Source organism: Mus caroli, unplaced genomic scaffold, assembly GCF_978045245.1.
Source record: "Mus caroli unplaced genomic scaffold, Mus_caroli_1 scaffold_2, whole genome shotgun sequence".
Lineage (NCBI taxonomy): Eukaryota > Metazoa > Chordata > Mammalia > Rodentia > Muridae > Mus > Mus caroli.
In genome coordinates, this window is record NW_028227257.1 from 35630432 (window position 1) to 35658243 (window position 27812).

The following is a 27812-nucleotide window of genomic DNA, read 5'->3' on the forward strand; positions in this document are numbered from 1 at the left end:
GTTGTTAGGGGAGGCAATAACGGGAAAGGCAGAAGACAAGACATTCGCTTTAAATCTGCGTTCACATGAGATGCAATTAGCTTTTGTCTTGAGTGAAGGGGACTCCTAGACTGTAAGGTTTCGGGGTGAAAGCTGCATTGGTAGAACAAGCCCTATTTTCTTAGATTGAGTGGCACAGATCACTAAAGTGACGTGCTCCAAAGATGCGGGTTTTTTAGGCTTTATTGAGAGGTGTTCTGGATGATAGGAGACTTAAGTTCTCAACCCCCCCCCCCCTCCCTTTACCTGACAAGGATACTGCGGACCCTCCCCCATCCGACCACCGAGATTCCAGAAAGCCTAGAACAGCCCCACAAGGTTCAGAGTTAATATCTGGCTTGCTTGATGGAGACAAATCAACTTCGGAGGTGGGGGCCAACTCGTGGGAGACCCCAGCTCCCAGTCGAGGTGCATGGGGCAGAGAACCTGTGGCTTGTTTTAAAGACTATCCTATAAAGTGCATGTGATAGGGGTATGAAGCAGAGGGTTGATTTGAAAAATGTTCTTCCTTTTTTAAAAAGAGGAGGGGGGAAGAATCAGACGTTAAATTCTTTTGCAAACATTCATGCCTAAGGAAGGGCTGGATCAGGCAGCCCCGGCCGCCGGAACCGGTCGGACAGGTAGCGAGCTTGTTGACACCGTTATGTTGCAGGGCGCATGCTCACTCCCAAGTTTCCTGGTGCCTTTTCTATTCCACCTTATGAAACTTTTTCCCCGGCGTGGTCTCACGCGCGATTTAAGGCATAGGTGTCGCCGAGCTCGGAGGCTGCGAGTAACCGGGAGTGAGGGGGAGAGTACCGAGCAACGCGGCGGGGGGTGCAGGAAGAGGGCAGGCGAGGCGGGAAGGTGGGCTCCGGACTCCAGGAGCGGGGGGACCCAGGCGCCACCGCCGCCACTAGCGGGGAGCAGCGGGAGGAGGGGGCCGCAGTCGGGAGAGAGGATCCCACCATGCCCAAAGTCTTTCTGGTGAAGAGGAGGAGCCCGGGAGTCTCTGTCCGCAGCTGGGATGAGCTCCCGGATGACAAAAGGGCAGACACTTACATCCCAGGTGAGGAGCGCGGGGGCCGGGCCTGGGCGCGGGGCTCCCGGGTGGGGGCAGGGTGACTGCGGCCCTCCTGCTCGGGATCAGGGCTGCGGTTCCCACCCCTACCCCGTCTCGGTCGGGGTCACAGCGGTCTTGGGAGAGGGGAGCCAGGATCTAGGTTGGGAAACCTGGGACCCCCGGTGCTCTCTCCCTAGACAGGGCTAAATTGCCTGGCGGCAGGACCGTTGGTTGCAGCGCGGGCCAAAGTGGCCCTGGAAGGGGGTGGAAGGCACTGGGGGTTCCCTTGGCCCCTACGTCCTCTAAACCGCTCGTAAAGGTCCGCTAACCCCTTGGGAGCGAGGCAAGACGAGGGCACACCCGCCTCCACGGGCGCGAGAGGAAACTTGGCGCGCGGGTTTCTCCGCGGCGCTTGGACCCCGGTGCTTCGTGGGTTGGCCTGAGAACCCGTCTCCCGACACCCTAAGTTAGTTCGAGGGGCGGATGGCTAGGGTTGACTCGTCTACCCTCGGGACGTCGCCCACTTGGCGAGGTGCCCAGGTCCGGGGCGGGGCGGCGGCACCACCCGCAGGTCAAACTGCCGTGGGCGCCCGGGCGTGACGCCGCGTGTGGTTGAGTGTCGGGGTGCGGCCCCCTCCCTCCGCAGTGAGCCTGGGCTGTCTGCTCCGCGACCCCCCCGAAGACTGCCGCAGCGACGGCGGCAGTAGCAGTGGCTGCAGCAGCAGCGCCGGGGAGCCCGGAGGGGCCGAGAGCAGCTCGTCCCCGCGCGCGCCGGAGCCTGAAACTCCAGAGCTTCACGACGCCCAAGGCACCGATGGACATCTGGCAGCGATGCAGCGCCCGGTTGCCAGGTCAAAAATCAAGGTAGGGTGTCGACTCTGCCCCCGCCGCCACCTGCACCACGCCCTGGCGTCCGGCTCGGGAGCCCCGGCGCCCCTCCCTGCCGCGCCCGCCCGCGCACGGGAGCCCAGGCGCCGCGGACTAGCCCGCCACTTCTGCACCTGCCCCTGGGCCGCAGCCAGGCTCCTAGTGACCTGTCCCCTGCGCCACCGTGCTCGGGCTGCCAGCATCTTAAGCGGATCTAGATCCAGGGTGATGGCCCTGTCTGACGCCGCCCGTGGCTTTGGGAACCATTGAAGATAAAGCCCAGATACCCGGCTTCAGCCGCCCACCCCGTGTCCAAAGCCAGACAATTACCTAGACAGCCCGAGATCTCGGGTAAAGAAGTGCTACCCTTGGGCTGGAGAGATGGCTCAGCCGTTAAAGGCTAGGCTCACAACCAAAAATATAAGAAGTGCTACCCAGGATCTTAGACGTAATGGCCTCTGACATAGTCCTTGGCACATTGAGCTCCTGCGTTTTGTTTCCCTCCTGTGTCTTAGGACACGGTGGACCTCGCAGTCACCGCTATTCCCAGCGCCCTGGTGGAGCCTGTTAGACTGGAAACTTGTTGTGCAGAGCAGTTTAGATTTGCCTTTTCTCTCAAATCTTCAAGAGTTAAATTAGTGGGTAAAAGATAAAAGGGCTCACCTGCGATTTTTTTTTAAGCGTTCCTACGCTAGTTGATTGGAATGTCTGTGCCCCTCAAAAGCTATAGACTTGTAGGCAACACTTTATCTGGATGGCCATCAGCACTATGTTGGGTGGAACTTCCATGACCACCTGTTCAAAGGTATCCGCTACCCCCAGGATTAAGGAATCCTGCCCCGCTGACTCACAGCCAGCTAGAGGGGGAAGGGAGGCGACATGTTTTATGCATAAGCCCCAGGTCTTAGCCTGGCCCGTTATAGCGTCACCTTGTTTATAGTAGGCCATAATTCTAGGGCGCCCCAAGGTATCGGCTACCCATGCCCCCAGACCCATGCAGGGAGGGAAGGGTGAACCCAGCCGGTAGTTAGTTGGTAAAGAAAGCGGCGGTTCCTTTTCTTTCCCCCGGGGCTGGGCTTCGGAGTGGGTCGGGCGCATTTGGTTCTGAATTAGGATTTGAGGCTGCAGCACCACCGGAAAGACTCGTTGCTGCGAGCTGGGTGGGGTGGGGATGGGGGGAGAGATAGGGGAGTGTTGATTCACAGAGGGTGCTGAAGTTTACCGTGAAGCTTGGAAAGTTTCTGGACTGGGTGGGGTTAAGTGGGAAGGAAAAAGTTTTCCTGAAGCGGATAGCTCTTGTCCTTTGGGAAATTCTACGAAGTGCCCCACTTGCATATTTATCACCAGGCTAGAAAGACAATTGTAAAGTTGTTTTTGGAGGGAAGGTAGTTCGGTTGCCCCTCTTCTAGCCTCAACTTGGTAAGGAGAGAAAGCCACATTTTGGAAGATCGCTTTTCTGCCTCAGGCAGGCATAAGGATTGGAACTCCGGATTAAGGGAGTCAATAGACTAGTCACTTCCAAGATAAATTGCCTCCGTGGTGGGGGAGGGGCTTGGGCATATTTGGAGACCATTTACAAGCAGCCTGCTCCCCACACTTTCCCATTTCCTAGGGAGTTTTTATTCCCTGAAGACATTCAGATTTCTACCCTTACCCTTCCTTTCTGGGTTTTGTTTGTTTGTTTTTGTTTTTTTTGTTTTTTGAGACAGGGTTTCTCTGTACAGCCCTGGCTGTCCTGGAACTCACTTTGTGGACCAGGCTGGCCTCAAACTCAGAAATCTGCCTGCCTCTGCCTCCCGAGTGCTGGGATTAAAGGCGCGGACCACCACTGCCAGGCTGGGTTTTTTTGTTTGTTTGTTTTGTTTTCTAAATTCGAGGCCAGCCTGGTCTACAGAGTGAGTTCCAGGTCATTCTAGCATGGATGAAGTCCATGGCCTGGAACAATTTTGCCCCCGTAGAGCTAACTGATCATTCTACCTTCCCCGCTGGACAGTCATTCTATAGCTGAGTTGTGGCCCAGCTGTGTGTACTACTTTAATGACTTATTTTTAAAACCTGAAGACATGCATTGGGCAGTGGGCTTGTAGGACCAAAGACAAGACAGGTTGGAGCCTGTGCCCTGCTCAGAGGAAACAAATATCCAGCAGCACACAGTGTGTCTGCTAATGTGCAAAGCCACGTAAAGACACGTCTACTCTAGAGCGTTCTTTCCAGAACATTCTAGCAGTGGTGGTTAAAGTATCTCAGAACTGGCATTTGTAAATTCTTGGGAACTGTGCAACCTTGAGTAGTTCTTTATTGTGCTGGGCCTCAGTTTCCTTCTCTGTAAAATGAAGATATCCGTGATACAGTATGGGGATAAAGGCAGTAGCATGGTGTGTGCTCACTAACTGTGGTTATTCTCTGCTCTGGTGGTGAACGAGGACCAGACTAGAAGCACAGAAAAGATAGGATTGCCAAGAGGGGAAGGGTTCTTGCTAGGGACTGGCAAGCTGTGGGAATGGGGCACGCAGGGGTGAGGGTGGGGGGACTGGTCTTAGGATGATGTGGGCTGAGCTTTGTGATGGAGTAAGGAAAGGAATCTATATTCTAGTGAGGAAATGCACACGTTAGGATCAGGGATAGAGCTGGAGATGACGCCTAAAGATCAGATGAGAGAGGGTCCAAGGGCCAAGCCAAGAAGTGTTCTCATCTGGACAGAGGGAAGGTTTCTGAGGAGGAAAAAGTCAACTGGGTTGTCTGGCTCCTCGAAACCTCACTCTGAAATATAGTGTGGGTTAAATGGAAGAATGAGTGAGAAATTGTTAGCACTCTTGTGTAGGCACAAGCTGCCCAACAGGAAATCGGCTGACAGCCCCACAGGGAAGGTTTTATCAGTGTGCTGACCTGAAGCGGGGGCACCTGAGGTTTGACTGCCTGGCTGTGTGGATATGGTGAGTAGGTCGGGGAAGAAAGCTTGGAACCAGGTTGGGAAGATGCAGTTCATCTCTATGGCTCTGACCTCCCATTGTAGGCTTTGGGGCAGGTTGTGACGTGATCTCTTTAACTATGAGGATTTGGTAATTTAAAAAACAAAACAAAAAAAACAAAAACATGCTGTGTCGAGAAGATATGTACATTAGGGTTCAATCAAGGACATTATTTGCAGACCTCTGACTGTGGGCTAGACAGACCTTGGAAATGCAGGTGCTCTCTGTCTTTTAGTCTTACCCAAAACAAATATGGCTGGCAGGACCCATGTACATGTAGGGACTCGTGGGTGAACTTATATTCTTACTCCATCCGTCCTAATGTGCTCTCTGCTCCTTTGACCTCCCCCTTCCCTGGGAGTTCTCCAGAAGTGCAGCCAGGTGTGGTGGTGCACACCTTTAATTCTAGCACTAGAGGCAGAGGCATCAGTCAGATTTTTGTGAGTTCAAAGGCAGCCTGGACTACATATCCAGTTCTAAGTCCACCAGGGCTACCTAGTGAGACCTTGTCTCTATTTTTAAAAAAAGTTTTCCACCTCTTATGGTGCTCTACTGGGTGGTAACAGTCTGTGTCAAATGTGTGCCCCTTTTATCCACTCAATTTTAATTATAAACAGTTTCAAAGACAAGATAGTAGATATCTGGCACCTAGTCCCAGTAAGGATGGCCCCTACTGACTTCTATTTCCCCCCTTCCCAATTTACAGATATACTACGGTCATGTTGCCCATACCGAAAGCTCTGATCCTGTAAGATTATAATGCTTGGTGACGTCTTAGCCAGCTTAGTTTGTGTAAATATCCTCTGTGATGTCCATGCAGTGGTAGCATTGCCTACCAGGGATTTTCTCCGAATGAACCCATCATTAAGCAGTGGCTGGATGTATTTCAATTATAAGTGGCTCCAAATGTGCCCCAATCACACCCACTTGAATTATGTGTTCACATTGTTAAATGGCTTGTAAATGCGTACTCTCCTCCAGTTTGTTTAACCGAGTCCCTGTAATGTCCAAGCACTGTGATGGAAGTTTCAAGTTGCTTTTAATTTGTGCTCCGCCCCCCTTCTTTCTTACGTATTTGCAAGTGAATTGTTGGAGCAATGGGTCATTTGCTTGGTAGAGAACCAAACAGTCTGGATTTTGCTCAGTGAGTCACTTTGGACATTTCTCAGTCTCTGTTAGCTTCGAATAGATTTTAGGGCTAAGTCCTCACTATCCAACAGGGTGGTCCCTGTCACATGTAGCTTTATAAGTCACATAGGATTAAAAATCCTTAGTGCTGCTGAATTGGCTGATCTGGGGTAACGGTTTCCCATCCCAGGAGGCTGTATAGGGCATCACACTGCCCTGCATGCTTGGTCAGTTACTGGGGTTTGGCTTAAATATGCCACAGTGTATGGGAGACGGGGAGGGTTGTGCTCCTCCATACAGAGGCACTGCATGCTTGTTGCCTTTCTGTGATAGTTGGAGCTGTTGATGCTTGGGGCATAAATATTTTGGTATTGCAAAATAAGCGATATACCTGTTCTGGTCATCTGTTAGCTCCAGCTGATTGGATTAGACTTTTGTTTCCTTCTCCTCGTCTTCCTCACATGCCTCCCCCTGCAGTGGCCTTGAGGTCTTGTTCATGCTAACCGAGTTCTTTCCCATTGAACCACACCCTAAGACCCGAGCAGGCATATTTCTGTAGAGACAGATTTTCCCAAGCATACTGTTTGGGTTTTGTGGATTTGTTTATTAGGGGAGGAAGAAGAATGCTTCATTTTCTGTTTGGTGTGATTGTGCACACACATAATCCCAGATCCCAGGAGGCTGAGGACAGTGGTTTAGCAAGCATCGGCCATATAATCACACACCTCTATTTCAAAAGCGAAAGCATAGCTGGGTGTAGTGGTTTGCGTCTTTAATCCCAGCACTTGGGAGGGGAGGCCAGCAAATAGATATCTGTGAATTCAAGGCCAGCCTGGTCTACAGAGAAACCCTGTCTTGAAAAACAAACAAACAAAACAAAACAAAAATGAAGAAAACCCAACAACTAGGAAGTCTTGGTTAAGTCTTGGTTATGAATCAAGATTATTGATTAACAAATCCTTCAGAGATCCTGATTAACTATTTCTTTAAAAAATTGTTTTGGATCTGTATTTTTCTTTGTGTGTATATGTGTGTGTATGCATGTGTGCATGTGTGTGTGTATGTGTGCAAGTGTGTGTGTGTGTGTGTGTGTGTATGCATGCCACGGCACACATTATTAGGGACAGTTCTGTTCCTTTGTTATATGAGTCTGAGATTGAACACACGTCCTCAGGTTTGACAGTTGGCACCTTTACCAGCTGAGCCATCTTGTGGGCATTTATGCTCTCTCTTTCTCTCTCTTAACTGATAAGTATTCATAGTGCATGGTACTGGGCTTCATGAAGGCATTTTCATGTTGTTAGTTATTTTCTTTTTCTTTTGGCTTTAGAGGCAGTGTTTCTCTGTGTAGCCCTGGCTGTCCTGGAACTTGATCTGTAGACCAAGATCTGGCTGGCCTTGAACTCACAGAGCTCCACCTGCCTTCTGAGTGTTCTGATTAACCGCGTGAGCCACCAGCGCCCAGTGAGTTTCGGTTTTCTTCTGGCGTATTTATTTACTTATTTTTATGTAAGTATGTGTGTGTGCAGGCCTGCCTGAGTTGATGTGCACTGTGTGTGTGCAGGTGGTGGCTGTGAAGACCAGAAAAGGACATTGCATCATCTAGAACTGGAGTTAGAGGCCGGTGTAGGTGCTAGGAACTGAACCTTGGGTTTCTTACCAAGAACAGGAAGTATCTTACCTGCAGAGCCATCTCTCCAGCTCCACTTAGGGCTAATGAAACATCCCTTAATCATCTCTTCCTTTGAGGAGGTGCTTCATTCTGTCACATGCAGAAGAGCCTTAGGCAATGCTACCTAGGCCCAGGAGTCCCAAAGGAGTTGGCCGAATGTACTCGGCATGTTTTGAGCAGTTGGATGTAAGTGACTCACATGACACTAGAAATCTTATCCAAATGGCCAGCAGAACATAACTGTGGACTTGGGTTGCTCCTGCAGATACAGAAGCATTAATTTAGTGGCCTGGTCTCTAGTGGAAGCATCACAAGAACACAAAGGACTTTACCCGGGGGCATTTTCCTTCCGATGTTTGATGGGCAATGATCTTCCGGCACCTGGGATGCTGGTGTCAGATCCAGTTCAGGCCCTTGCCCCCGTCAGTGCTTCTGGCTCTTTCTGACAATGATTGGTTTGTTGTGGGCTTGGTTGGTTTGTTTTATTTTAATTTTTGGCCACTAAGGCTTGCTTTTTAGAACTTAATTGGAATTTGGCTTATTTTATTACATGAAAGCTGAGCTCCTCCAGGGAACAGGACTGAGAGGAGAGACAAGCCAAGTCCTAAGCTTGGAGAATCACTCCTCCACTCTTTATCTTGCTCTGAATTAATTTCCAGGCTGATGTCACTTCCCAGCCTCTGTGGTGGTTTCTCTGCTTCACTAATAGGCCTTGGCAAAGTGTTAGTTTCAGATTAAGGTGAGACTGGGGAGAATTTCCAGAAGGTAACATCAACATAGTGCAAATCTCCCTCCTGGAGGATGAAACAGGACCCGGGGTTAGGTGCATTAATAACGTCTGGTCTGCATCAAACACAAGTGGGGGGGAGGGGTGCAGAGATGGCTCCGTGCTTGAGAGCACTTGTTGCTCTTACTGAGGACCCAGGTTCAGTTCCTTGCATCCATAAAGTGACTTCTAACCTTTCCATGACTGCAGTTCAGCAGATGTGGTCCCCTTTTCTGTGTTAGGCACACATGTGGTGCGCACACATATATGTGGGCAGACCATTCATAGACTAAACATTAAATCTAAAAAAAGGTTTTTTTTAACTAATCTTTTTTTTTTAAAGATTTATTTATTGATTATATGTAAGTACACTGTAGCTGTCTTCAGACACTCCAGAAGAGGGAGTCAGATCTTGTTACGGATGGTTGCGAGCCACCATGTGGTTGCTGGGATTTGAACTCTGGACCTTCAGAAGAGCAGTCGGGTGCTCTTACCCACTGAGCCATCTCACCAGCCCTAATCTTTTTTTTTTTTAAAACCGAGCCGGGCAGTGGTAGCACACGCCTTTCTTTAATCCCAGCATTTGGGAGGCAGAGGCAGGCAGATTTCTGAGTTCAAGGACAGCCTGGGCTAAACCGAGAAACCCTGTCTCAAAAAACCAACCAACCAAACAAACAAACAAATGAATGATACTGCTGGCTGGTGGAGGGTGAAGGACTATGGTCACACTAAAGGTGAATTCTCTCTCCCATCAGAGAGATGAAAATTCAAAAGCAAAGTAAGGAACAAGGAATTTTGACCAATTATCTTTGTATGTGTATATTTTCCTGCTCTGGTTAAAGTGTGTGTGGAAGTGTGTGGGGTGTGTTTGTGTGTGAGGGTGTGTGTTTGTGTATATGTGTATGTGGGTGTGTTTGTGTGGTTGTGGCTGTGGGGGGAGCGGTGTCTTGGAACACCTTGCATGAGTTGGTTTTCTCCTTCCATCAGGCACCATATGGGTTTCAGGGAAGAGATCATCAGGCCTGGCCTAAAGCATCCTTGGCCTGAGCCCTCTCACCCACCCTTGTTACTTTAGTTTTAGCATTCTAGATCGTAATGGTTTTCTTTTGTTGTTTTTTTTTAAAAATAAGTAAGCCGGGCGTGGTGGCGCACGCCTTTAATCCCAGCACTCGGGAGGCAGAGGCAGGCGGATTTCTGAGTTCGAGGCCAGCGTGGTCTACAAAGTGAGTTCCAGGACAGCCAAGGCTACACAGAGAAACCCTGTCTCGAAAAACCAAAAAAAAAAAAAAAAACCCAAAAAATAAGTAGATCCGGGCGTGGTGGTGCACGCCTTTAATCCTAGCACTTGGGAGGTAGAGGCAGGTGGAGAGAAACCCTGTCTCGAAAAACCGAAAAAAAAAAAAAAAAGTAGGTTTCTTCTCTTCAATTTTCTCCCAAGAGGCAAATACCATTATTCATAGTTTATGGGTGATGAAATTAAGTCTTAGGGAAGTTAAATTACTTGCTTACATTCTTAGATTATGGGAAATGAAGCCCTTGTTGAATTTAGGAAGCTGGAAAATGTGGCTCTGCGCCTAGTTTCTCACACTACCGAGGAGACTGTGTGGTACCGGTTAGTGCGTTTACACCTGGAGAAATTGTAATCTGGGATTTTGGGGTTTGTTGGGGTTTTTTTGTTTGTGTTTGAGACAGGGTTTCTCTGTATAGCCCTGGCTGTCCTAGAACTCATTGTATAGACCAGGCTGGCCTAGCACTCAGAGATCCACCTGCTTCTGTCTTCCAAATGCTGGTATTAAAGGCATGCATGCTCCAGGATATTAATGGCACTCCTTGTCATGCTCACAGGCTCGTGCAGATAGCTGTTTGGCATTTCTTGCTTCTTTGTGTACTATGATTATGTGTTTGTTGTGTATATATGTGTGGGTGGTATGAGCATTTTCAGTCTCTCTCTCTCTCACACACACACACACACTCACACACACTGTAGAGGTCAGAGGAAAACAACCCCATGTGTCATCTTCAGAATCCCTGTGCCGTCTTTGATACAGGGCCTCTCCCTGCTCTGGAGGTCACTGAATAAGCTTGACTGCCCACCCTAGGAATCCTGTCTGCCCCAGCTCTGGGATTCAGCCACATACCACAACATCTGCCATTTTTTTTTAAGAGTTCTGAGGATCTAACTCAAGTCTTCATACTTTAAGGCAAGGACCTCAACTTACTCCCCAGCCAGCCACAATCATTTTATAATTAACATGGTTCAGCTGTAATTTTGGTCTAAGTTCAGTTCATGATGTCACTTTGGTATATTCCTCCATAGAACTAAGTAAAGAAATTAGACTGGATACCTAGGTTTTGAACACTGAGGAGAGAGAATGTTAGGTGCATACCTGTGTGAGCATAGTAAAGATGGCCCAGCCAGCAGACATACAACCTAGGGAGGGAGAACAAGTCCAGGAACCAGTCGTGTTTTCTGTGGTATACAGCCCATCCTGAGAGAGGGGACCAAAAAACATGGACTGGGGGTGGTGGGTTTTGCAGATATTTTGGGGGTTTTTGAAACAGGTTTTTTTGTGTAGCCTTGGCCAATTGGGAACTCCGTCTGTAGACTATGTTGGCTTCAAACTCACAGAGATCCACCTGCCTCTGCCTCCAGAGTGCTGGGATTAAAGGAGTACTGCTGCATCACCATGCTCAGCAAGATTGTGTGTTCTTAATATGCAAAGGCTCTGAGTTCCATTTCCAGTTTCAAACGTAACAAAGGGGAAAATGCAAGCAATATAGTAATACTGGTATTCTGGAAAGAATCTGTTTGTTACTTATTTTTAGAAATCTATTTATTTTTCAGATGTATTTATTTTTTGTGTATGTGTATGGATGTTTTGCCTGCATGAGTGTCTGTATACCATGTGAGTGCCTGGTACCTGTATAGGCAAGAAGAGGGCCTTTGATCCCTTGAAATTGGAGTTACACACAGTTGTGAGCTACTTTGTAAGTGCTGGGAATTTAACCTGGGTTCTCTGGAAAAGCAGCCAGTGTTTTTAATGACTGAGCCATCTCTCCAGCCCTTTACTTTCAATTGTGTGTATTTGAGGGTAGTATGCACATGAGTTCACGTGCCCTTAGACCAGAAGACAGTGTCAGATACCCTGGAGCTGGAGTTAGAGGTGGTTATGAGCCATCTGTCACAGGAACTGAACTCAGGGGCTCTGCAAAAACAGTGTGACCTCTTGACTGCTGAGCCATCACAACAGCCCATTGTTACTGGTTTAGTTTGTTGTTGTTGTTGTTGTTTTTCGAGACAGGGTTTCTCTGTATAGCCCAGGCTGTCCTGGAACTCACTCTGTAGACCAGACTGGCCTTGAACCCAGAAATCCGCCTGCCCCTGCCTCCCAAGTGCTGGGACTAAAGGCGTGCGCCACTACTGCCTGGCGTGGTTTAGTTATTCTATTTCTTCAGTATGAGTAACCCCAAATTTAGTAGGTAAAAAAATATTTTCTATTTCTATGGAATGTCTGGCTAGCTCTTGCTGTCTTTCTATGGAGGTTGCAGCCAGTTGTCCCTGCCTTTTCCCCTTTGCCTCTTGCAGGATTGCATTGTCCCCCAGTCATTTTTTTGAAACCCATATTAGTAGACATTATGATAGTATCCAGTCTATTGCTATTATAGATCAAATTTTAAAGCACCACACAAGAAGTACACCTATAAACCAAATACCTTTCCCTTCTGAGAAGTGATACAGTCCAGCAGAAACGAGTTATTGGCTGTGATTCATTGCCAATGGTCTCTGTCTGTTTAAAAGAAACATTTATTTTATGTATGTGACTGTTTGGCTACATGTATATAGATATACCATGTGTGCCTGGTGCTCAAGATGGTCAGAAGAAGGCATTGGGTCTCCTGGGCCTGGAGTTCCAGACAGTTGTGGATGTCCACGTGGATGCTGGGCATTTCCTCTAGGAGAGCAACCAATGCTCTTCATTGCTCTGCCGTCTTTCCAGCCCTCTCTTTGTAGCCGCGACTCAGCGGCTTCAAAACTTTAGTTGTCTCTCTCTGTCTTGGTTGTTGGTTCCTTATACTTTGTCCTTTGTCCTCCGTAATCTTGTCTTTCTGAAACTCACTGGTCTCATTTAGTCTTTCCTCCTGTCTTCCAGAGCTCTCTCTTGCCCTTAGGTCCCACCCACTGGGTCCCCAAGGTAGACACTGCCCTTCTCTCCACCCCAGTGACTGCTTTCCCAAGCCCTGGCAACTCACACTGGACAAGACATTATTTCCCAACACCCCCTGAAGGCTGAGGGGCTTGGCTCCCCTGCAGCCCTCTCCCTTGGTGTTCCACATCCCAGCAATTATGGCTGCACTTTGACCAAAGGGCCAAGCGGTCAGTTCAGTGCTAATTCAGACAAATCAAGCTAGGAGCCAGTCAGACTAAATTACGGGAAGCAGCCTGGGAAACACTGTCCTGACGTCCTCCTGTTTGCTCCCAGCCGCCCAGCATGCTGACTGTGTACAGCCCTTGGGTGTGGAGGGATGGGAGGCAGCAGTATGAGTAGACATGCCGATGGTTCACAAGGCCTCGAATGGAGGAGTCCACACCAGCTCCTCAGAGCATAAAATGTGACCCGCTCTCGGAATGAAGTGGGATGACATACTGGCAGCCTCTATACCCGTGGCTGCCACACCCCGTGGATCTAATCCATTCGAAAAGAACATTGTGTCTGTGCTAAACATGTACAGATCTTTTTCTTGTCCCTTGTCCTTATTCCCTAAATAGTACAGCCTACAAGTAGACACATAGAGTTTACGTTGGTACAAGGTATTCTAGACATCTTGTGTAGGTCACGTAGATGTGGATGGGATGATATGGGTAACTGCGCCCAGAACCATGGGGGATCTGTATCGGATGGGGCCTGAGCACCCACAGCATGGTGGTATCTGCAGAGGATCCTGCTGCCAATCCTATGTGTGCCAAAGGGTGACCATACAGACGCTAAGGACTACTGCCTAGCCTCGTGTCTTTTTCCTCTGGCGGCCTTCCCCTCCACTAGTGACACATATTTATTTATTTACTTGTTTATATTTATTTATGAAGGTGCTGGGATGGAGCACAGGGCCTGCATGCCCACATGAGAGCCCTGATGCTGAGCTGCTTCTCCAGTCTTTGGGCTTCTTACAGACAGTTCTGGCAGAGCCATTGAACCATCTACAGCAGCAGTTCTCAGCTTTTTATCTCCAATGACTCTTACACAGAAGTCTGCTAGATATTAGACATTTCCAGTACTATTTGTAACAGTGGCAATATCACAGTTATGAAGTAGCAACAAAAAGTGATTTTATGGTTGGGGGTCATCACAACACAGGAACTGCATTAAAGGGTTGCAGCTTTAGGAAGGCCGAGAACCACTAATACACAGGGTCTGACCCGGTGGCCTTTGAGCACATCAGATCTGGTATTTCACATCATACAGATACCAATTCAGTGTTTGTCCATGGGAACAGCAAATGAGGCCGAGAGAGCCCTGAATTGGGACTGGGGGACAGTCGGGAGACTGGAGTTCAGTTGTGATCTCACTGGTAATAAAGCTCTGGAACCCTGGCCAAGTCATTTTCCCAAAGTGACGTTTTCCCAATTTTGTACATGGTTGGGATGTCTGGCCCTGGGGTGTGGCCCAGCTAGGCAGGTTTCACCTGAATGATGTTATCTGAGACTAACTCTGTAAATGATAGTGACCCTGGGTTAGACTGGAAGGTCAAGTGAGGCTTTATTCATAACTAGCACCTTGGAGCCCCTGCAAGGTGCTCTGGCTTTCCACATGCCTAGCTTGGAAGGGAGGCAGTGAAGAGACCAGGTGACCCATATCCCAGAATTACCACGTCATTTCTGCTCTCCATTAGTCATGAGCCTGCCTAGGTTCAGGGGGAGAGAAATCCTCTCCATCCTCCCCTACTCCTTTCTTCAAGTTTGAATTATGTTTATCTGTTGTGTGTGGGTTTTTGGTGGTGTGTGACAGTGTGTGGGAGTTGGTGTCCAGAATGAAATTAAGGTCATCAGTCTTTGTCATCAAGGTTGGCAGCAAGTGCTTTCATTCACTGAGCCATCTCTGCAGCGCCATTTCTATATCTTGGTGCCTGGAACCGTACTCGAGAGGCGCAGAAGAAAGGGCTGACTGTGTCTGTCTTTGGGAACTATTGACAGCAGGACCCAGACCCCTTCCTTCTGTTCCTCCATCTCAGTGTTTGCTTCCTCCTCATAGCCCATGTGGCTGCTGGGACTCTAACCACTGGGAACCTCTTCTCTCCCTTAAAGGACTGTCTTTTTCATCAGTCAGGTGGTGGTCCCGTGCCCATGTCTTGTCAAAAGGCTGCTGTAAGTCTGTGCAGAGACAGGAGTCAGACGTCTGCTGGAGGGAGACAGGAAGAATGCTTTGCAGAAACATTTCCCTGTACCAGTGCTGTCACACCTTCCCCAAGCTGAGCCTACGTGCACCTTAAGAGGGAGCAGAAGCCACAGCCAGGCTCAATCTAGCAAGAAAAGATGTCCAGATTTCCAAGTGAGCCCCCTGTGATCTCACGTGCTCTCTTTCTCTCTCTGCTCCCAGTTTACCACCGGCACATGCGACAACTCTGTGATTCACAACTGTGACCTTTGTGGCAAGAGCTTCCGCCTGCAGCGCATGCTCAACCGTCACCTTAAGTGCCACAACCAGGTAAAGAGGCACCTGTGCACCTTCTGCGGCAAGGGCTTCAATGACACCTTCGACCTGAAGAGGCACGTACGCACACACACTGGTAAGGCTGCAGGTGTGCTTTGCTCAATTTCTGTTCCTGTGTGGTCATCCCTCCCCACCCCAAAGCAAGTTAGGAGTGTGGAGCAGGATGATATTTCTGGAAGGGACACAGGATGAGGCATTTGGGGCTATCCCTGACTCTGCCACCTACTAGCCTTGTCACCGGGGGCGTGCAGGCCACCTCTCCAATGTCTGAATTTACTCCTGTAGGACAGGTATGGTATACAGGTTCAAGTGAGGCTAACACACTGTACTCTCTACTGTAAGGCGCCCCCTTAGTCTGGCTGCAGAGTGGGATGTTTAAGGCTGGCTTCAAATATTTTGTGCCTCTTTTCTGACTCTTAACGTCATTAGTTTGGTTTTGCTTTGCTTTCTTAAGAAAAGGTACAGGCTGGTCTTGAACTCTCTAATCCTTTCTCCTTTGCCTCCCAAGGGCAGGGATTGTGGGTGTGCGCCACTGTACGGTAAGCCCGACTCAGGACTCATGATTCTCCTGAAACAGCAGAACAGCTTCCTGCTGGAGCATGCGTCCTCCTTTAGGCCTTTTCTTTGGCTTCCCAACTTTTCTTCTTTCTCTTTTTTTGTTAAATGCCGGGGATAGAATCTGAGGCCTTGCCACTGAGCTATGCTGGGCCCATTTTCCAACTTAGGCAGTATGGATCTGAGAGTGTGTGTTCCAGAGAGTCTGTGGTGGGAGATGACCTTTTGCCTTAGTCTCAAACCTCCTGATTGGTCACAGGCTTCATTAGTTTATCTTAGGCACATCTGGCCTCTAGGCTTCTGCATCTGAGGTCCCATCCCCACCTTTGGTCCAGTAAGCCCTGGAGGAGAATTGTAAGGATGCCACTTCCCTGCTCTGAGTTCTGCAGCTCCTGGTAGAATGGATACAGATGTCTCTCTCCATTTCACATGAGGCCTTTAAATGTGTGGGTCACGTCATCAGATCTCCAGGGACTTAGCCTAAACTATTAAATCCTGCCCTGACTACCACCCACCCTCTCAGCAGCCTCGAGCTGTGGGCATAGGCCCCATCCCTCCAATTCTTTGAGAATGTATGGTTGTGGAAGGGGAAGTCCCCACATCTCTTTCTAGACTGAGCCTTCAGCCCTTTCAGCCTCCCCTGGGAACCTTCCCAGGTCCGGTGGGTTCCATTTTCTTTCCTAGTTCTTATGATGCCCTTCCTTCCTTCCTTCCTTTTTTGAGACAGGGTTTCTCTGCATAGCTCTGGCTGTCCTGGAACTCACTTTGTAGACCAGGCTGGCCTCGAACTCAGAAATCTGCCTGCCTCTGCCTCCCGAGTGCTGGGATTAAAGGCATGTGCCACCACTGCTCTTTATTTTCCTTAAGAGTGGTGGCGTGAGCAAGAGTGAGGGCCTGGCAAGAGTGTCCTCCACATTACAGAGTGGACTGCTCTACAAATTCCTTTCTTTTTGGGGGATGGGGTGGCGGGGGTGGGACGGGGAGCATGAGGGCTGAGATTAGATTTCTTTGTTTATCTGTAACTAGAACTCACCAAACTGGCCTTGAGCGCAGAGATCCACCTGCCTCTGCCCCTCAAGGGCTGAGATTAAAGGCATGTGCCTACTACACCTGCTATGTGCCTACTATACCTTTCCCTAAACAAACAAACAAGGCCGGGTGGTGGTGGTGCACACCTTTAATCCCAACACTTGGGAGGCAGAGGCAGGCAGATTTCTGAGTTCGAGGCCAGCCTGGATTATACAGAGAAACCCTGTCTCGAAAAAAAAAAAAAAAAAAGGAGGGGGGCTGTAGAGATGGCTCAGCGGTTAAGAGCTCTGACTGCTCTTCCAAAGGTCCTGATTTCAAATCCCAGCAACCACCTGATGGCTCACAACCATCCATAATGAGATATGATGCCCTCTTCTTTTGTTTGTTTTTTTTTTTTTTTTTTTTTTTGGTTTTTCGAGACAGGGTTTCTCTGTATAGCCCTGACTGTCCTGGAACTCACTCTGTAGACCAGGCTGGCCTCAAACTCAGAAATCTGCCTGCCTCTGCCTCCCGAGTGCTGGGATTAAAGGCGTGCGCCACCACGCCCGGCCTGATGCCCTCTTCTTATGCTGTGTCTTAAGGCAGCTACAGTGAACTTACATATAATAATAAATAAATCTTTAAAAAATACAAAACAAAAACAAGCAAAAAGTATTTTTTACCAAACTGAACTTTGGTGAATTTATATACCGTGAAATGCCTAGACCTAGAGGCCTGCAACTAAAACCAAGTAAAAAAAAATCAGGCCGGGCGTGGTGGCGCACGCCTTTAATCCCAGCACTCGGGAGGCAGAGGCAGGCGGATTTCTGAGTTCGAGGCCAGCCTGGTCTACAGAGTGAGTTCCAGGACAGCCAGGGCTATACAGAGAAACCCTGTCTCGAAAAACCAAAAAAAAAAAAAAAAAAAAAATCAATATTTCTAGCCTTAGAGATCATTACCTTCTTTCTCTTAACCTGCTTTCCCTCCAAGGGAAGTCACTATCCTGACGTCTAATAAATATAAGTGTTTTTAAACTTGATGATATAAATCAGATCTGTATTTGCTTTGAATCTGACCACAAGTTTTTTTTTTGTCTCTAAAGATTAATTAATCAAGTAAATAATTAATACAGGAAATTGAATCCAGAGCCTTGAACATACTGAGCCAGGTGTTTTAACATTAACCTGTATATTCTGAAAGTGGTCTCACTATCTTGCTTAGACTGGCCTTGAACTCACAGAGTAGCCCTGGCCAGCCTTGAACCAGCAGTTCTAGTGTCTGAGAGGCACCATGTGGCTGCTGCTTTGGGACTAGCAGCAGTGAGATGTGGTTTAAGACTAGATTTTGAAGACTTAATGAAAAAAAAATCTCAAATTTTAATGTAGATTCCACGTTGAACTGGTAATGTTTAAATAAAGTTTAAACTGTATCATTTTAGATAATCTCTTTTAAGTCCCAGCACTCAGAGTGCAGACCAGGAAGATCTCAGTGAGTTCTAGACAACCTGGTCTACATATGGAGTCCTAAGCCATCCAGGGAGATTCCGTGAGACCCTGCTTCAAAGAATCTCATCTGTTTCTATTTCTTTGTTTACTTATGTTTTGAGACGGGGTCTTCTGTAATCTCGTCTGGCCTTGAACTCTACCTTCTGCTTTAGTCTCTTGAGTGCTGGAATTGTAGGTACATTGCCACTGTACCTGGCTCCTTCTGGAAATTTCTAAATTTTCAGGTAGTTTGCCCCTTAATTTCTATTGGACAGCACTGTCATAGTTGAAATTAATACCTAGACATTTTTAGAGTTTTAATGATGACTTTTGCTTTCAAAGTAATAAACAATATGAACTGTGGGAATGGCTTGAGCCCGTCCACACCCAGACTCCTGTGCTAGCCTCCAAAGATTACTTTTCATAAGGAAAAGCTGGGGGCTACATTTATCTTATCTGGTGACAAACATGTAGAGTCACTGACCTGCGCAGGCCATGGAGCTAGGGACTGGAGGGAGGAGGTCAGGCCTATGATTGTCTCCTGGTAAAGACATGAAAATTTTTGGGAGGTCTTGGATGTGTTTGTTCATGAGACCCAACCTCACAGGCTCCAAACGACCATCCTAGACTTTAATGGGAACTTGGTCTTTGCCTTTGGTCGAGCTGTGAACATAGGGTTTGGCTGCTGATTATTCTAAGTGTTGTATTTAGGTCGAAACAAAGATGCAGACACTCAGCACAGATACAGGAGACAGCTGGGTGAGGGATGTGTTTGCATAGAGTCCAAAAAGACCAAGCCTTACTTACTTAGCATTTTTTAAATCTGGCAAGAATCCTAGGGACCACCATTAGAGAAGGGTTAGCAGTGTTGGATGGATGGATGGATGGACAATCAGGCTAATTTTGCCTCTCACCCACACCACCAACGGGATCTCTTAACATCCCGGCAACTGCAGAGGGCATCTAATTAGAGACTCAAAATTCACAGAAAAATTCTTGAAAAAGATTCAGGGAAACCAGAGCCTGAATATGGCTTACATTAATATCCAAACAGATGAAAGAAAAGATTAGGACTCCTTTTCTGGGTATGACTTCACCAAGAAAAAAAGTAACCACAGGATTCTTTGTCCCTATCCCTGTTTCTGTCTCTCTGTGGAGTGTGTGTGTGTGTGTGTGTGTGTGTGTGTGTGTGTTTGTGTGTGTCCATCCAGGCAAGGGTGCAGTCCGGGCTAGGGGGCAAGGGTATGATTCAGATGGTAGCTCATTAAATATTTAAATAAACCAAGAGGTGTGGAGGAAAAGCCCCATAGCATTTTTTAAATGTATCTATAGCTGGTCATGGTGGTACATGCCTGTGATCTCTAGGGAGGAGAAGCCTGAAGGGTTGTGAGTTCCAGGACAGCCTGGGCTAAACAATGATTTCTTTTTATTTTTTATTTATTTATTTATTTTGGTTTTTCAAGACAGGGTTTCTCTGTGTAGCCCTGGCTGTCCTGGAACTCACTCTGTAGACCAGGCTGGCCTTGAACTCAGAAATCTGCCTGCCTCTGCCTCCCCCAAGTGCTGAGGCTAAAGGTCTGCGCCACCACTGCCCAGCTTAAACAGTGATTTCTAGACAAGCAACAAACACCCCTTCCCACCACAAATACACAAAACCCAACAAGCCATCATTAATAACATCAACGAAAGCAGTTTTTGTTCTAAATAGTCTTGGGCCCCCGCAAACTGGGAGCAGTTCCTCGTTAGGACGATTTAACGAAAGAAGGTTTCTGAGAGGAACTTGTCAAGCAGTGAGGGCAGCTGGGGTTTAGTGTTAACCTTCAATCTCTCCTGTCCACAGTTTGTGGGGGACCTTTCTATACCCATTTCAATCTGACATAGTTGAAGATAGTTTTCACTCCCTGTCATTGGGAAAGGTAACGGCTAGTGCCCAATCCCAGGAGAAGGGGGTGCCTAGGAGCTGGTAGCTGCCAGCCTATAGGTGCACTGGGGCTGTGCATTAGCCCAAGAAGTGGGTCTGGGGCGGAGCCAACACTACCTTCCATACACTTCACAGATGTCCCAGTGTCAGGGACAGGATCACAAGGGCCAGACTCACCCACATCGAAGCAGAGAGAGGACCCAACATCAAAAAAAAAAAAAAAAAAAAAAAAACCCAAAACATGTATGTTCAGTTCACAGCCCGAGAAAAGCAATGTGGATCTGTGCTTACAGAACATTCTTTTGGATTTGGGCTTTTTTTTACTTGGGCCAGCTAGGGTTACTGCCTAAGAGTGGCTGCCTGTTGGCCGAAATAATTTATTTTGGGGGAGAGAGATCTGTGTGTTTGAGTGAAAAATACTGACCAGCCCAAGGCCTGTGCTAGATCTAAGGGGTGTGGCAGCGGGTGGCTGGAACATATGGAGAAGGGAGGGGGAGTGCGTGCAGTAGAGAAATTTAAAAAAAAAAAAAATACTGGGCTGGAGAGATGGCTCAGTGGTTAAGAGCACCAACTGCTCTTCCGAAGGTCCTGAGTTCAAATCCCAACAACCACATGGTGGCTTACAACCATTCCTAATGAGATTTGACGCCCTCTTCTGGTGCACCTGAAGAGAGCCACAGTGTACTTAGATATAATAATAAATAAATCTTTTTTTAAAAAAATACTAGCCGGGCGTGGTGGCACACGCCTTTAATCCCAGCACTTGGGGGAGGCAGAGGCAGGCGGATTTCTGAGTTCGAGGACAGCCTGGTCTACAAAGTGAGTTCCAGGACAGCCAGGGCTATACAGAGAAACCCTGTCTCGAAAAACTAACCAAAAAAAAATACTGATACATGCTAGACTCCACACTGAGTGTCCACGCCCACACTACTCAGTATGGTTTGAGGACCACCGGCATCACCCAGGAGTTGGTGGGCGTGCACAATTGCACATTTTGATGCCTCAAAGGTGCCAACCTCGTTGTTGAGGTACAGTATTCATCAAAAGAATTTTTTGTTTTCCTATTTGGTAAAATGAATGCATCTGCTGTGGAAGATTTTGGATGACATAAAAAAAACCGATAGCAATCTACCATAATGGCTGATCAGGCCAAGAGGTTGGTTAGGCCTGGAAAGATGACTCACAGCTCTGAGGGTGTGGTGGCTCATGCCATTAATTCCAGCACACAGAGGCTGAGGCAGGAGGATTACTAAAGTTCAAGGTCAGAGCACTTGGTTTTTCTGGCAGAGGACCTGGGTTCATTTACACCCACGTGGTATGGTACCATCAATGTAACTCCTGTAGGGGATTTGATGACACCTTCTGACTTCTGCAGGCACCACACTCACATGGTGTACATACATACATGTATAAAAATAAATGGGTTTTTGTGTGTGTGTGTGTGTGTGTGTGAGGTTTTTTGTTTGTTTTTGAGACACTGTCTCACCATGTAACTCTGGCTGACCTAGAGCTTAATAGATAGGCTAGGCTAGCCCCAAACTCCCAGGTACTGAAATTACCACCTGCTGCCTGACTAAAAATATAAACATCTTTAAAAAAAAATAAAAATGAGGGCTGGGAGATGGCTCAGAGATTAAAAGCACTGGCTGCTCTTCCAGAGTCCCTGAGTTCAATTCCCAGCAACCACATGGTGGATTACAACCATCTGTAATGAGATCTGATGCCCTCTTCTGGTGTGTCTGAAGACAGCTACAGTGTACTCATAAAAATGAAATAACTAAATAAACAAACAAATGAAATTTCAAAAAAAGAAAAGAAAAAGCTGACTCAAATAGGAAGTCCCTGTGGTTTGAGCCTAAGGACCCCACATTTGATCCCAAGAACCCATGGGGAAAACCAGGTGGGGTTGACCCACCCATAGGGCCTGGGGGTGTAGCTCAGTTGGTGAGTGGCTTGCCTAAGAAGTGCAAATGTATTAATTTAATCTCTAATACCATATACAACCAGTATAGAGGCCCTCTCCTGTAGTTCCATCAATTGGGAAGTGGAGGAAGGATATTCAAGGTTAGGCTCAGCTACACAGTTGAGGCCAGCCTGAGCTACAGGAAGACATTTAAAAAAAAAAAAAAAAGACACAATCTATGCCTCTGGTTGAAGTAAAGAAGGCCCCTGCCTTTCCTGTGGGCTGCGTTCCATAGAGAGAACCGGAGGAATTCCAATTTGAGGTGAGGGCTAGGGAGGGGCTGCCCACAGGACAGGGGGCTTTCTTACCTTATCTTCCATCAGGGGCTATATTGAGAGAGACCAGAAGACAAACAAACCCCAGCCTGACTAAAGCAGAGAGGACAATGGTGTCTTTGTTTGGGGCCTAAGGAGAAAGATTGCCTGGATTGGGAAAAATGCAGATCAGAAGTTTAAGGCAGGGCTGCTAGCCGAAGAACCTGGAATCCACTCCCCCACAGCCCAGCTCACCTGTGGTGTCACCTCATCCGTGGTTTCATTTAGATTTTAACTTACATATTTGTTTTTACCTAAAAAGATAATAATATATTTACATGGTGCGGGGGGTGGGGGGGATGGTGGAAAATGAGATTTAAAAAACAAAACACCCAAGTTTCTTTTCCAGCCCCAGTTAGCTTCTGAAAGTGATTTGCCATTTATTCTTTGTTTGTTTTTTGTCTTGGAAGCTTCGAAGGCACATGGCTGCTCTCCTGGGAAGGAGACCTTGGCTTGCTTGGTGTCTGCATTGTGGAACCTCACTCCTTTTCCTCATTGTCCATGACAAATCCCATCACAGATGCACAGTCCTTTCCTAGTTCCCAGAAGTCCTTGCTTCCATTTTCAGGTTGTTTTCTGTTTTAATTCTGACCACCATGAATTTTCTTGCATATCCTTTGCCCACCCATGCAAGTCTATCTCTGATGTAACCTTCCACAGGTGAACTTACTAGGCCAAAGGGCAGGAGCACTCTGGGTTTCACAGGCATTGCCTCTTTGCCTTCCTAGAGGCAGCCCTCAGTGTCTTCTCCCACCAGGAGGCCTGTGTCCGAGCTTCTTGTTGGAGTTCACAGTTAGCTCAAAATCAGGAAAGGAACATTTGACCCAGAGGAAGGAAAGCAATCAGACAGTTCCAGAAGTGGGGACTTTACCTGGAGATGTGGGATTTGAAATTCAGCTTAGTGTTAGGAATAAACAAACACACACAAAGAATGAAAAACTCAAAAGTCTTTGTTGACAACACCCCAGAAGAACATATATGTGTGTGTATGTATATAATCTGTATACACATGTATATATGAATGTATGTATATATGAATGAACTAGGTAATAAAGGTGTAGGATAGAAAATTCAAAAGAGCAGGCAGTGAGGGATGGCTCTGCCAGCCTCCTAGGGACCATTTTTTGTTTGTTTGTTTGTTTGTTTGTTTGTTTGTTTGTTTGTTTGTTTTTTGAGACAGGGTTTCTCTATGTAGCCCTGGCTGTCCTGGAACTCACTCTGTAGACCAGGCTGGCCTCGAACTCAGAAATCCGCCTGCCTCTGCCTCCCGAGTGCTGGGATTAAAGGCGTGCGCCACCACGCCCGGCCTAGGGACCATTTTTTAAAAATCCTTTTTTGTTGTGAAATACAGAATTCATAACAAAAAGTGTAGGTGGAAGACAAATAGGGATAGGGCAGGCAGGGGACCCTGCTTCCGTTGTGTTGAGCTGGATTCTAAACACCGAGATCCTAACGTCCTGAGACTTAGTGTTTGCCAGCTCTTGTGCCTCTGATAGCTCAGTTAATCCTCAGAGCAGCCCTCCTGGGTGTGAGAACTATCTGCATTTCGTGGGTGAGGCGATTGAGCTGTACTGAGAGTTAACAGATTGACCACAGACTCCGTTAATGAGTGGCAGATGTGCAGTGCTCTGCTTCCCAGTGGCCTTGGACTTTGGAACCCAGGTAGGTGTCAGTAGGTTAATTTATGTCTGGTAGCAGATGGGGCTTTTGGTTCCCAACCAACCTGTTCTTTTGACTAGGAAAAGATTGGGTTTTGTTAGAGAGGGAGATGATGGGCGTGGCCTCGGTGTTGTGGGTGGGACTTAGATCCTCTTTACACGGGTCTATCTCTATTCCCTTGAAGGTGTGGAGACCGGATTTTATTCATTCAAGCCCAGGAAGGAGCTTTTTTGACAAAATATCTGTCTGCCAGGAGTGAGATTATAGTCAGAAGAGGGAGCAGGGACACTGGGGCAGGGAACAGGTTTATAAGGTAGAAATGTTATAACTAGAGCTTTTATGGTCTGTCTCCTTCTGTGTCTATATCATGAAGTACCCATCCTCAAAACCAGACTCGGCGCCTATACTATATCTTTTTAATGAAAAAACCTCTTGGTCAGCCCCTTTCTTTACTGGCCAGGTGATAATGCTGGCCCCTGAAATTTCCTAACCTTCTTAGACCTTGCTGGGTGCTCTGCCCATAGAAGATATGTGCAGAGTATGCATTAAATACTGCAGGGAAGGCTGAATGGGGTCCTGCTGGTCTCTGGGTCACCCCAGGAATAAATAGGAAGCTCTATGTCAAGAGTCAGAAGTGTTCATTTCTCGGATATGTATATATGCCATGGAGTATCATACAGCCATAAAAAATGAATTATGTCACTTCATTTGAAGTAAGATAAGTGACTCAGACATATTGTTTGTGTCTCTCATGTAGAACCTGGGTTTTGTTTGTTTGTTTGTTTGTTTTTGTTTTAAGTAGAAAGTGGACCATTAGAGTGGAGGAAGTGGGGGCTGGAGAGATGGCTCAGCAGGTAAGAGCGCTGACTGCTCTTCTGAAGGTCCTGAGTTCAAATCCCAGAAACCACATGGTGGCTCACAACCACCCATAATGAGATCTGACACCCTCTTTTAGTGTGACTGAAGACAGCTACAGTGTACTTATTTATAATAATAAATAAATCTTTGGGCTGGAGCGAGCAGGCTTGACCTAAATTCAATTCCCAACAACCAGATGAAGGTTCACAACTATCTGTACAGCTACAGTGTGTGCTCATATACATAAAATAAATAAATCTTTAAGAGAGAGAGAGAGAGAGAGAGAGAGAGAGAGAGAGAGAGAGGGGCCTGAAGAAAGGAGTGCAGGCGAGTCTCCTCCTCGTTTGCCTTGGGGTGGTCGAGGGAGAAATGCCTTCCCCCTTCCTCACCCCTCAGGCCCTATGCCTTGTGTGGCCGCACAGTAGAGATGGCCCTGAGGTAAAGGCAAAGGTGAGCTGCCCCAAGGGCATGAGAGAGGAAGAGCTGGCCCTACCCCTGCCAGCTTTGGCAGTGGGCAAGCTGGCTGGGGACAGTGCTGGAAAGCTTGCCTTGGTGGTGCAGGCACAGGAGAGCTGGGCAGCTGACCAACTTAGTTAAATTACCTCCTATGTAGTCACATGACTCGGGTTGGCCTTGGCCTCCCTCCTCTTTCTGCCTCCACCTCCCTCAAGTGCTGGGACAGCAGACATGGGCTTCTGAACTTGGTCCCTTCTGATGGACTCTCCCTGTACCGGGTAGCCCAGGCTGCTCTCACACTCTTAACTGGGATTACAGAATACCACTGCCTGCAATGTTTCATTTAAAAAACAAAATGACACAGCTAGTCATCTGTGTGTGTGTGTGTGCGCGTGCGCGCATGTGTGATCGTACACATGTGGTAGGAAGGAGTAGGCCAATGATGCCAAGTGTCCTCTTGACAACACCTTGTGCCTCTTCCCCCAGACCCCAGTATGCTCCCACTCAACATTTATTTAGCGCACATAAGGTATGTGTGTTGATGTCTGCCTATGCATGCCATGTGTGAGTTTGGAGGTCAGAGGACCAATGGGAACCAATTTTTTATGTTCTTCCACCATGTGAGTTCAGGTGTCCACACTCAGATGGTCAGCTGTGATGGCTAACTCCTTTAGTGGAGCCACTGAGTTGCCTCATTGTGCCCCCTATCTCCCACAGCACCTTTTTCTGAGAAAGAGTCTCTCACTTGGCCAGTGAGTGCCAGGGGTCTGCCTGCCATTGATTCCCAGAAACTGGAGACATGGTTTCATGGTGTAGCCCAGGCTGGCCTTAAAATCACAGAGATCTGTTTGCCTCTCTGCCTTTGAGTGCTGGGATTAAAGGCATGTGTTACCGTAAATGAATTACTTAACATGGTTACAAGCACACAGTTCTGAGCAAATGGGAAATGTTTCAGATTTCTTTCCCTTCATCGATGCTATTGTTGTATTAAGACTTGTAAAAGTCACAGTTTTAACATTAATCCAGTGGAGTGTTTTGGGACCTGGCAGCCACCATGTTCTTGCCCGGCTTTGTAAATATAAGTTCTGAGGACTGAGCATAGAAAATTCTGGTCTTCAGCATATAAAGCAAGCCCTTTTCGCTGGTCCTTCATTTCATCTCGTCTCTGCAGTGCTTAGCACAATGTAAGCTCTGGGCTGCCTCCCACGATGTCCAGCACAAAGGCTGGGGTAGTATTCCCTGCTCTCTGCCTTCCTCCCTTCCCTGTTTCTGTCCTTTGTTCCCTAACCCTTGCTTCCCTAAGACGGCCCCTCCAAAAAACTTATTCTAGGATCTTTGTCTCAGAGTCTGATTCCCGGGAAACTGACAGTACATAAATCGAAAACAGTTGACCTGGCTGATAAAAGACGAGACCATTAAGTTAGATGAAAGCAAGTTAAGCTCTCTCAGAGCCAAGTGGTGGGTTCTGGCTCACTGGCGCCCACGTGTGTTAGGTTTTTCAGCTCGCTGCCTGAACTCTGGTGCATGGTTCTGGCCCCACTCTCCCCACATCAGCAAAGTTCTTAGCCAAGGGAGACTTTTATGGCTTGGTCTGGAGGGAAGCTTGGGCGTGGCTCTGACCAGCTGGTGACCTTCTGCCCCTTGTCCTTGCAGGCATCCGCCCCTACAAATGTGAGGTGTGTAACAAGGCCTTCACCCAGCGGTGTTCCTTGGAGTCCCACCTGAAGAAGATCCATGGGGTACAGCAGCAGTACGCCTACAAGCAGCGTCGCGACAAACTCTACGTGTGTGAGGATTGCGGCTACACGGGCCCCACCCAGGAGGACCTGTATCTGCATGTAAACAGTGACCATCCAGGGAGCACATTTCTCAAAAAGACTTCCAAAAAGTTGGCGGCCCTTATGCAGAACAAGCTGACGTCCCCACAGCAGGAGAATTCCACCCTGAGTGAAGAGGAGGAAAAAAAGTGAAGAGCGAGCGAGAAAAAGCAGAGGAGAGACGCCGCCGGCGCCACTTTTACTCGGACTTTTGGTCTGAGGCGTACCCCTCTGCTCCCCTGGATCTTTTCATATTCAGTCCACCTCTCTCTTCTTTGGGGACAGCAACAGTAAGAAGCACCCCCAAAGTTGTCAGTCATTGTGCCACAACAGGCCCTGTGAATTGTTTCTTGGTGGCTGAGGTCACATACGGGTTTCTGTGTGTGTGTGTGTCTGTCTGTCTGTCTTCTGTCTGTTACGTGTGGTTTTTTTTTCCTAGTAGAATTTTCACATGTGAATAGAGAGAGAGGTGTTCTTAAAGAGACTGTCATCTTACGGTGCCTTGAAATGCTTTCCATGCAAGGAAAATGTATATTCTTCTGAAAGAGTTTACAGAAATTATTTTAATAAATGAAATGTTCGTGTGA

At 47.7% G+C, this 27812-nt stretch overlaps 1 protein-coding gene across 1 annotated transcript; it reads left to right on the plus strand.

Moving 5' to 3' along the window:
- The first annotated feature begins 324 nt into the window (after positions 1 to 324).
- On the plus strand, positions 325 to 27812 carry Ovol2 (ovo like zinc finger 2). Its single transcript, XM_021153073.2, has 4 exons — positions 325 to 1087; positions 1728 to 1945; positions 15077 to 15266; positions 27062 to 27812. The coding sequence occupies exons 1-4, from the start codon at positions 988 to 990 to the stop codon at positions 27376 to 27378; spliced, it is 825 nt and encodes a 274-aa protein (XP_021008732.1). The 5' UTR covers positions 325 to 987; the 3' UTR covers positions 27379 to 27812.

Excerpts from the sequence above, each read along its gene's own strand:
- Ovol2 (XM_021153073.2), top strand. The coding sequence starts at position 988 with ATGCCCAAAGTCTTTCTGGTGAAGAGGAGGAGCCCGGGAGTCTCTGTC. Across the intron at positions 1,946-15,076 it reads TTGCCAGGTCAAAAATCAAG|TTTACCACCGGCACATGCGA; the intron begins GTAGGGTGTCGA and ends CTCTGCTCCCAG. Across the intron at positions 15,267-27,061 it reads GCACGTACGCACACACACTG|GCATCCGCCCCTACAAATGT; the intron begins GTAAGGCTGCAG and ends TTGTCCTTGCAG.